The 10413-nt window shown below is 40.0% G+C and overlaps 2 protein-coding genes across 3 annotated transcripts in view; both read right to left on the bottom strand.

Annotated features, from left to right (window-relative positions):
* The window catches only part of LOC129780288 (protein pelota), a 50808-nt gene extending 49619 nt beyond the window's left edge, over window positions 1-1189 (bottom strand). The window contains exons 1-4 of the mRNA XM_055788361.1: window positions 944-1189; window positions 634-877; window positions 161-568; window positions 34-103 (exon numbers count right to left, since the gene is read on the bottom strand). Of these exons, the coding sequence (XP_055644336.1) occupies window positions 34-103; window positions 161-568; window positions 634-877; window positions 944-984 (763 nt within the window). The 5' untranslated portion in view covers window positions 985-1189. The remainder of the gene's footprint in view (window positions 1-33; window positions 104-160; window positions 569-633; window positions 878-943) is intronic.
* A 3383-nt stretch (window positions 1190-4572) lies between these two features.
* On the bottom strand, window positions 4573-10063 carry LOC129780286 (uncharacterized protein K02A2.6-like). Of its 2 annotated transcripts, XM_055788360.1 has the most exons (4): window positions 9943-10063; window positions 6994-8931; window positions 4747-6874; window positions 4573-4674 (listed from the first exon to the last, which is right to left on the bottom strand). In XM_055788360.1, exons 2-3 carry the CDS (start codon window positions 7093-7095, stop codon window positions 4751-4753), a joined length of 2226 nt encoding a protein of 741 aa, XP_055644335.1. In that variant the 5' UTR covers window positions 7096-8931; window positions 9943-10063; the 3' UTR covers window positions 4573-4674; window positions 4747-4750. The 2 variants fall into 2 exon arrangements, with proteins under 2 accessions (XP_055644335.1, XP_055644334.1); XM_055788359.1 differs by having other exon boundaries at window positions 4635-6874.
* Window positions 10064-10413: the final 350 nt, after the last annotated feature.

Genomic DNA, 10413 nt, shown 5'->3' with positions numbered 1-10413 from the left:
CTCGAATAAAGACACTCATGTCAGCTAAATTACCCTTTAAAGAGTGCTTGAATCCTGATGATGAATGAACCAACATAAATTTACCCTTATTTTCTAGTAGCACCTGTCGAAATAGATTTAGGTCAATAAACAGCTTCTAATTAGTCATTATCAATCATACCTTATTGTCAGTCTTGACCGCTTGCTGGAACATATACTCGTAGAACTGATCCTTAACGAAGCCTGGCGAAGCGATCAGGATACACTTGACAACGTCGAAGTTCACGTGCCGCAGAATGCTCTGCATGACCGAGTCGTAAAATTTCGCCAGTCCCTTTTCGTGCTGCTGCACGTTTCCCTTGCGTTTGCGGGGGATCGTTACGTCGATTTTGCTACGAACCAATGTCATGCTGGACGTGATCAAACAAACGTGCGCCAAACCGTCCTGCATGATAACGGCGGCCACATCGGCACTCTTCGTAACGTCACAAGCCATCTCCAGTCGGTTCAGATCGATCGTATCCCACAGAGACTTGGTGAGAGTGAATTTACGGTTCAACTCCAGATCCAGTGTGTGATAGGCGCCCATCTGTCGGTGGGAAGAAAAGATCGATGCAAATGCTTCATCCTTCAAGGGGCATTTCCGCAACCTACCTTGACGAACTGGTTCTCTTCTATGTTACGACCCTTCAAGCGCAGAACCTGCGCATGGGTATCGAAATCTATGGACTCCACGGCGATGGTGAGGATCGTGCGTACTCGGCTGCTTGTTGATGATCCCGTGGCGCTTTCATTTTGCACCTTCCGAATTGTACTACTCCGAACTTGATCTCCTTCGGCAATCAGATTGTACGCATGCCACATGTCCTCAGATTCTTCGGGAATCAAGACAATGCTCCTAATTCGAGTTGAGATAGCATATATAAAAACAAATTTTCGCACAGTTCAACAATCATGAACTCACCCACAACTCCCTTTGTCCAAGTTTTCATGAACTAGCTTCATATTCAATTCGTTAATTTCATTAATTCCTACTTAACGGCACACTATTATAATAAGAGATGACGACTATCAGGTCATATAAATCGGCAAACAGATTTTGGATGAATGTGATAATGCCATTCAGAGCTTAGAGCGTTGAGCTGAGACAATCCACGTTCATGTTGTCATTTTTGTTACTTACGGTGCACAACGTCAAAACAAAGCAAGGATTCCACTCAACAAATCGAAAATTTTCCAAATAAATATGAGCAGGAAATATTTCAAAACAAGAACTGTACATCAGCTGGGTGTAATAGTAAGGGTGCTGATACACTGTTTGACCCAAGGCGTTGTATTATAGGTGGACCGCAATGTCAAAATTGCTGTTCGGCCATTGCTCGTGAAAAAACAAATTTGTTTACAAAACAAGTCGTATCTTTTGGTGACAAATGCATTCGTTGGCAAAATAGCTGCTCGCGCTTTATTGTTTATTGTAAAATATACTTCTGTTTGGCTCCCATCGGCGGGGAAAAGAGTACTATCAGCTTACGGCGATGGTGACAAACAATAACGCTGATTGTGGCTCCACTGATTTCGCTCAGGGAGGAGGAGAATGCTGTGCATATACCTGGAAGGAGATCCGGAAAGAGCTTGTAACGGTAATTGGCTAGAGCAAAAGGAGGTTGTGCACTATATTCCACGAATATATATTTGCTTATTTTCTCCTTCAATTATTTTCCTTAGCGAGTTGACATTTAAATCATAACCACACACCCAAACAAAAAGTAAATAATTCTGAAAGTTACGTCTCGCTACTCGTCACACGTCATGTCCTGAAAGTGTCAAGAACGAAACACCTATAGTTCAGCATCTTGGTTTGACCTAAGGAGCTTGAAGGGTGGTTCGTTTTTGACAGTATGAGGATAAGGCATGGAAGATGCGCGAGGGGATGAAAAATGACAGCGACTGTTTTTGTTTGTAAACTTTGATATTGGGATATTTCAGCGTTGGAAACCCTTTTGTGTAAAATAAAGTATGAACACAATAGTAAGCTATTTTAAACTAATACTCATTGCCTACATAAAAAAATATCATTAATGAAATGAACACACATTCTTTTCTTTCATTTCAGATGCAGCAATATGAATTCCAAACAAATTAGATAACACCGATCAACCAAGTCTAATTTTTATGCTACAGAGTGTTTTCTACGCATCGCTGAGTCGGTTTCAACCGCATTCAGGGCAACAAGAACCAGCAACGGACAGACAGATGAACAGCTCGGCAACGACTAATATGATCAAAGCGAATGGAACAAAGGGCAGTACGGCACAAGCCCGCCGGTAGTTGCTCTTTCATATAATCATCAGCACAGATCCCACAATAACTGAATCGCCAATCCCAGCAGCAACGGCAACAACCCTCACGTCGCGTGAAACAGCAATGGAAACAATATTTTGCAGCAGTCACCGAATCACAATAATGGTGCCAACAGCGTAAACAAAAACAACGTTTATGCGCAGCAAAGACAGCAGTATGCACTTCCCATTGCCCATGCAAACACCAGATCATCAATCTCTAAACAACATTAACCACAACGGTAGTCATCAGCAGCAGCAAGTGGTTCTTTGACTTTGACGGCAATCACAATCGGTCGATACTTTCAACCAATCCGAACGGGTAAATTGAAAATACTAAACTATTATCATGAATAAAAACGATCTGAGGAACGTGATTTGTGGTAATCTTCAGTAAACTGGTTAACACATGGGATCCATATTTAAGCTAATATAATATTGGGCCCTATTATAGAAATCGAATCGAGGATTCGATACAATCACTATCACTATCACACCGAGTAAATCTGGAATTATAGAAATCGAGGAAAACTGCTCGATTCGTTAGCAAGCTCGAATGTCAGCGGTTGTGATGAAATATTTTGAAACAAGTTTGAAATGTTTCATGAAGCACTATAAAAAGGATGCCAAATCTTTTTTCGGGGCATCTGCTATGAAAATGTATTTCCAAAAGTGTTAATATGGTTATGTTTTGGAGTAAATTGATATTCCCTCAAAGAATAAAGCTTAATAGGCGTAAGGCACGCATGCATGTGTTATAAAAACGACAGCGTGGAAAAATTTGCTGTACAAAAAAATATAATTATTAGAAAATCTATGAAATTCCGTAAATAGTCATGCACGAATTTCACTTTTGTTTGGCAAAACAATTTTTGTTATTCTTGTAATGCAACATGTAATTCTCTTCTAGCGTCGATTTCTTGTTGCAGCGGCGTCGATAGCTTTATTGTATTGGGGCCACCACCTGTTGCTCTAAATTCTCGCTTGTTGTGTGCTAGTGTTTTCTTTACCTTTCCCCTCATGTCAATCCAAACCTGTAATTTAACTTAAATCATTATTGTTTTGCAGGATAGCTTTAGCATATGGTATAGAGCAGTAAACCACTCCGACCATTAGACCATTTGATCTATTGTAGTTAAAGTAGTATAGTTTGGCATATTATAGCAAAAAAAAAGAAGAAAATTGCTGCCAAAAATAATGTTCTAATGTATACTAGTAGAAGTAAGCAATTTTAGGTAGAAAATTCGGTTGAAAAAAAATTCAAAGAGTATGATAAAATTTACCTATGAAAGTTATGTGTATCGTAAAAGAAATACTTACTTTCTGCCATTCTGAACCTAGATGCATTAGTGGTCCCAGTGCATTAAGCTCCTCTTTGAATTCCTCCTACTTTTCCTACACCGGGTTTATATTAGAAATGCCTCCACAAAAACCTCGAGCAATGTCTACATTCGCTTCCATTGTTTCAAGGAGCCGTTCAAACTGGTGGTGATTTGTTTTTTTTTCTTCTGCCACTCATTTTCAGCCACTGAAATATGCGCTGGAAGTAAATTCTGCATTATAAGTTATAACATGTTTAATATAAATAATGTTGGATAGAACACTTACCTTGTATAGACTATTCTGGCAGCACCGTAAAACAAATGCTGATCAAAACAAACGAACATGTGTTGCAAATTGCATATATTGAAGCGTTTCTGAAATGTTTCCCGAAGGGATGCAAGCCAAAACAAAATAATTCTCTAAAGATATGCAACAAGTGAACCAAACAACTCGAAAAGTTCTGACACTTGCATCGATAGTTATCACTCGCTCGGAGCTATCGAATTGCTCGATTTCTATAATAGTAAAATAAAGCTAACGAGCAAAATTCTTATCGCCTCGATTTCTATAATAGGGCCCATTGTAAAGCGTTTACTTATGATTATACCTGAAACCAGAGGTGACCAACCAAAACCTAATCAATGCATTGCGTATCAATCCATTGCGTATCATTTCGATTTTCTAAACAACAAACCGTTGCTTCTCACTTTGCTTCGGATGAGATAGGTTGTGAAAACAAGAATATAGCGATGTTTTGTGTCCAGGGGTTTAGTCTATAGACAAGTTAGAGTCGAATAAACTGAAAAGTTTAAAGCCTCTTTAATCCAACATCATCTGCATCTATGGACAGGGACTGGTGTGAGGATACGTATTGAAAACTCGATTTACTAATTCAATTCTTTTATTTCGAATCACTCCTTTAACTGAACTTCTCACTGTTTTAATGCTTCACCATCTATCCGACATATCTCGCCTCCCGTCATCGATGCCCCTTCTTCTGGATCATGGTTGCTCTATCCAAGTTGTCTCATACCTGAAATGAGAGACCCTATTACATCCCTGCTCTTCCTTAAAATAAAAACAACGAAACAAAATAATAAATTACGTTCTTAATATGTCACGAACTCCCTTAGTCGAGTGGATTCCATTCGAGTTCTTTTCGGCACCGGATCCTCATGATGAAGAATCCTTGATTGTTCTGGTTTAGGATCCACCATTTCAAGTGAGTCTTGTTGACAACTTGGGTCAATCGCATCCTTATTCAACTGGCTTTCCTGAATTGGTGGCGTTGGAAGTTGTTTCAGATGAGCAGCACTTCTTCGGAATTCTTTCCCAGTTAATGATGATCTTATAGTGACATCTGTTCCATGTTTACCGATCACACTAAATTCTTCGGGTGAAAAATTTGACTGTAATTTGTGGTTCTTTCTTATTCGCTTTGCTACAACTTTATCTCCCACTTCTATAGTACTAGGCTCCGCTTTGCGTCTCTTATCAGCGTATACTCTTCCCTTCTCCTTCTCAATTTTGTCCTTCTCCCTCATTTCCTCATCGTCATATATGTTGATAGGGACACTTGGTAACTTCGTTCGCATTTTACGACCAAACATTAATTCTGCAGGCGCTTTTCCAGTGGTTGAATGATTTGAAGAGTGATACACTAACAAATACTGTCGCAGATCTTTCCGCCAATCTTTTCCAAGTTCCTGTGCTATACGCAATCGCTTCAAAATTGACCGGTTCTGCCGTTCAACTTCTCCGTTTGTTTGTTTGTATGGTATAGTCGTCTCTAGATGTATACCATATTCATCACAAAATGCTTGAAACTCGTCTGAAGAAAACTGAGGACCGTTATCCGCACGTATTGATTCTGGAACTCCATACCGTGAGAAAATTATTAATAGTTCTTTAATAGTTGACGCTGATGTGATAAAATTCATTTCAATAACTTCCATAAATCTGCTGTAGTAGTCGATACACACTAGCAAATTTTCGCCATCCGGCAATGGACCTAAGAAATCTATCGCAATTTGCTCCCACGGCCGAGATGGAAGTGTTTTTCTGATCATTGGCTCGGGTTGATTGGGGGCAGAGACCAAGACACACCCACGGCATGCCTTCACATATCTTTCGACATCCTGGTCCATCTTTGGCCACCACGAGTTAGTACGTAAATGGCTTTTCATAATCCGTATACCCGGATGCCCTTCATGTGCAATCTGTAAAACCCGTTGTCGAAGACTTTGTGGAATAACAATTCGGTCTACTCTCAGTAAAACATCATCTAGCCGGCAAAGCTCTGTGGATATCATTTTGAATGGTAAAGGAATATCTCCCTCTCCCCCGGAGTCTAATGCCTCAATAACTTGTTGTATTTCAGGGTCATCTCTACTAGCGCGTTCAATTTCTTGCCACTTCAAAGCCATTGTTGCTGCAGAAGAAGATACTATTTCTCTCACCATCAGCTCTTCCGATTCATCGAATGGTTGAGGAAGAAGTGTGGAAAGCCGAGACAGGACATCGGCTATGTTAGATTGTCCTGAAATATGAACAATCCGGTACTGAAAACTCTGTAGCCTCAGTACCCATCGCTCAATACGAGCACATGGCCGAGATGTCGGAGCAAATAAGTAAGTCAATGCTTTGCAGTCTGTCAAAAGGTTAAATTTTCGACCGATCAAATATACCTGGAACTTCTCAACGCTCCAGACTAGAGCCAAAGCCTCCTTCTCCGTTTGGCAATATCTTTTCTCCGTGTCTGTCAGAGACTTAGATGAAAAACTTATCACTCTAGACAATCCTTCTTCATTCGTCTGGATAAGAACTGCTCCTAAAGCAAACGGGCTTGCATCTGCCAAGACAGACGTTTCTTCTTCCATTTTGTAGAACCCTAGGCTTCTTGCATTCGCGATACTATCTTTAATAGCTAGAAAAGCAGCCTCCTCTGGTTCATTCCAGTGAAACTGAACTCCTTTCTGTGTTAACTTTCTCAAAGGTGCATCCATTGCAGCTAGGTTAGGAATAAATTTTCCCATATAGTTAGCGAGTCCCAAGAAACTACGCACCTCGCTTTCATTATTTGGACGACGAAAAGATATTACCGCATTTTGTTTTTCATTGGAAGGCTTAATACCATCAGCGTTGATTTTGTAACCGAGAAAATCAAATTCCGTTACGCGTATCCTGCACTTTTCCCAATTAAGAACTCCCCGCTCTTTGAACTTCGTTAAAACCTACGATCACAATAAAAATAATTTCGCCAAACAAGGAAAATGATTCGATGGAGAAAAAAAAAAGAAAAAAATATATATAAGAAATTTATTCATTATTTATTCATTATTTGATAAGATACCTTATTCAATCGTTCGTCGTGTTCATCTACCGTCTTGCCATCAACTCCAACGTCATCTAGGTACCAGTATGCTCCGTCACAATCCATTAGAATCTCATCCATAGTACGTTGAAATATTTCTGGAGCCGATACCAAACCAAACGGGAGACGTTTGAACCTGTATAGTCCTCGATGGGTGATAAAAACTGTAGCATCCCGAGATTCTTCTTTTAATTCCAGTTGAAAGAAAGCATCCTTTATGTCAAGTACACTCTATACGTTTCCTTTTCCAATTTTGGTGAGCACATCGTCGATTACAGGCATTGGATGGCGTTCGCGTATTACCGCTTGATTAACTCGTCTGAGATCTACACACAATCGAATTTGACCATTAGCCTTGTTTGCAACTACAAGCGGAGAAACCCATGACACCGGTCCATGTTTGACTTCAATTATCTCACGTGCTAGCAACTCATCTAATTTTCTGTTCACTGTTGTCTCAAGTGGAATCGGGATACGTCGTAACGGCTGATAAATGGGCGTAATCTTTGGATCTAACTGGACACGCACTTCAACACCCGATATTTTTGGAAACGGTAGCAGTTTCGCATCGCTTTTAACCTGGTTAATCGCAAGACCTATTTTGAGAATTCCCAGTTTCTTCGAAGTACAATCTCCCAGCAGGTTACGTTGCCCTTGCTCAGTCACAATAAATTCAGCATTCGTCGAACGATTCTCAATTTCCACTAATGCATCGAATGTGCCCAAAATACGTAAAGGTTCATTGCATCCGTATGCTTTGAGAATTTTGCTACTGCCTTTCTTACAATTCGACACGATTATTTGCTGTGCTTTCAGCATCTGCCACGTTTTTTCTGTGAGTAAATTTACGTCAGAGCCAGAATCGATAAAAACCTCTGTCGGGATTCCTCCTATCTTGCAGTTGAACACATTAGTGTCGTTTCCAGTATGGAACGTGTAGTAAACCTTTTTTTCTACTTCGCTCAATGATGCTGGAGGCTGTACCTCTGGGGCGGAATCTTTATTTTCAACCGAATGTACTTTCCTGGTATACGGAGTGAATCGTGCTTGAGAACCGAATGGCCGTTTGCGACAAACTTTTTCCAAGTGACCAGACATATGACATCTACGGCAAATTTTTCCTCTCGCTGGACAGGATGGAGCCTTTGACATGTGACCATATTCTCCACAAGCAAAGCATATAATTTTGATACCCGATTCATTCTTCTCCGAATATTTTCTGTCAGAGAACCGCCCAACGACTTTATCTTGCTTACGTTCACTTCGCGATTTATATCCTAGTCGGTCATCTTTTTTTTGAATTTTACAGATCTCAGAGAAACCGCTTTCATTACTTCCTTTGAACTCTTTTTCTTGAAAATGAACGCTCTCTAAAGATTCTCCAAGAGATTCGATATTCGATAAAGACTGATCTTTTTCCAAAATTTTCCTTCGCAGTTCTTGAGAATTGCACCCTTCTACAATAACATCAATAAGCATTATTTCCTCGATCACGTTTTTAACTTCTTTTGAATATTTATCAAATCCGCAATCTGCTAACTGTTGACGCAACCGTAGCACAAAATGTGAGAATCTTTCATTGGACCCCTGCTTCATGTTACGCAACTTATGCCTCTCTAGGACATCTTGATTACGAGGTTTAAAATACAAGTCCAAACGTTCAATGGCAGTGTCATAAAATGGCTTCTCTAGCAGTACTAATGGAAAATTATCTATCCCGTCCAAACTTTTGAAGACTTTTTGCAATTGTGGACCACCCAAATGCAGCATCTTGGAACGTTTAATCGTTTGATCCGTTATTTCATAAGAATCAAAATAGCATTCAAGTGTTCCTCTCCACTCTTTCCATTCCTTTGCAAGGCGACCACTTTCAATCTGCTCGCATTTAAACATTGGTATGGGACGACTTTCATCCATCTGAAACCACATTTGAAAAAAAACTGATTACTACATAATTATTACTTCCTTTTGCTTCGAGAAACAGCTATTATAGACACAGTCATTAATAATTGATAGTATTATTTCAACCCAGGTGGCAAAGAGTCGCCTCAATATTGAGACAAAAAAAAAATTGGTTCCACTCAAAAAAAAAAAATACAAAATATTCACACTATTATACATTTAAAAAAAAAACTCAACATATTAGCGAACGCTTGGTTTTTTATTTTTTTCCATACCGGGTTCCCCACCTCGGTTCAATCAGACACCCTGTCTGAATTCATCTACCTAGGCCCCCTGGCACTAGTCAATACACATTTGGGCACTCTGCCTCAATTCTACCAGACACCCTGTCTGGATTCATTTACCTAGGCCCCCTGGCACTAGTCAATACACATTTGGGCTCCCTGCCTCAATTCAACCAGACAACCTATCTGGATTCATTTAGCTAGGCCCCCTGGCACTAGTTAATACACATTTGGGCTATTCAACCAGACACCCTGTCTGGATTCTACAACCTAGCCACCCTAGCACTAGAGTTTACATCGGGCGCTCTGCCGCGATTCCGATATATTGAGCACACTCCATCTGATATCGTCATCCTAGGCCCCCTGGCACCAGGCGGCTATCAATGCAAGACACTTTTCATGATACACCTTGCCTGCATAGATGTACTTAGGCTCTAGCACTAGGATACCTTAGCCATTCTAAAAACATCCAATCATACTATCTATCATATAACAGTTTTCACATTTTTTGTCACTTAAAGAAAAAAAAAAAATGCTGAATTACGAAAACCGCTCAGCAATCCACCTGTTTTCCTGTTCTCTTTTTTTATATTTTTTTATAAAAACGGGTAGCCATCTTGTAAAAGATCTTCGATTTTCATTTGGGGTCCGGGCTCTGCCCTTTACCAATTTTCATCGCTCAAATAATTCCACTTTATAACAAAAAAAAAATCATTTATCATATTAATTCGATATTAATTACCTTGTTCGTCACTCCAATCTCGTCGCCAGATGTGAGGATACGTATTGAAAACTCGATTTACTAATTCAATTCTTTTATTTCGAATCACTCCTTTAACTGAACTTCTCACTGTTTTAATGCTTCACCATCTATCCGACATATCTCGCCTCCCGTCATCGATGCCCCTTCTTCTGGATCATGGTTGCTCTATCCAAGTTGTCTCATACCTGAAATGAGAGACCCTACAACTGGTTCAGCAACAGAACGGTCATTTTTGTCGTATAGCCACAATCTCGGAAACAGCCTAATCATACAACACTGGCAGCTGGCAGCGGCAGTAATACTGCTACCGAATAGTCTCCGGTGCTGAACTCAGCAATGATGGATGGCGGTTTCATCGCCAGTATTAGTAAAATTGTTAGTCGCAACAGTTAGCCGAACAGCAAATCACTAGGGATAGGTCATCATCGTTCTCCTGCAAATCCAATAATA

Source organism: Toxorhynchites rutilus, chromosome 3 (assembly GCF_029784135.1).
Source record: "Toxorhynchites rutilus septentrionalis strain SRP chromosome 3, ASM2978413v1, whole genome shotgun sequence".
NCBI classification, from domain to species: domain Eukaryota; kingdom Metazoa; phylum Arthropoda; class Insecta; order Diptera; family Culicidae; genus Toxorhynchites; species Toxorhynchites rutilus.
This window is presented reverse-complemented; position numbering and strand designations above follow the sequence as displayed.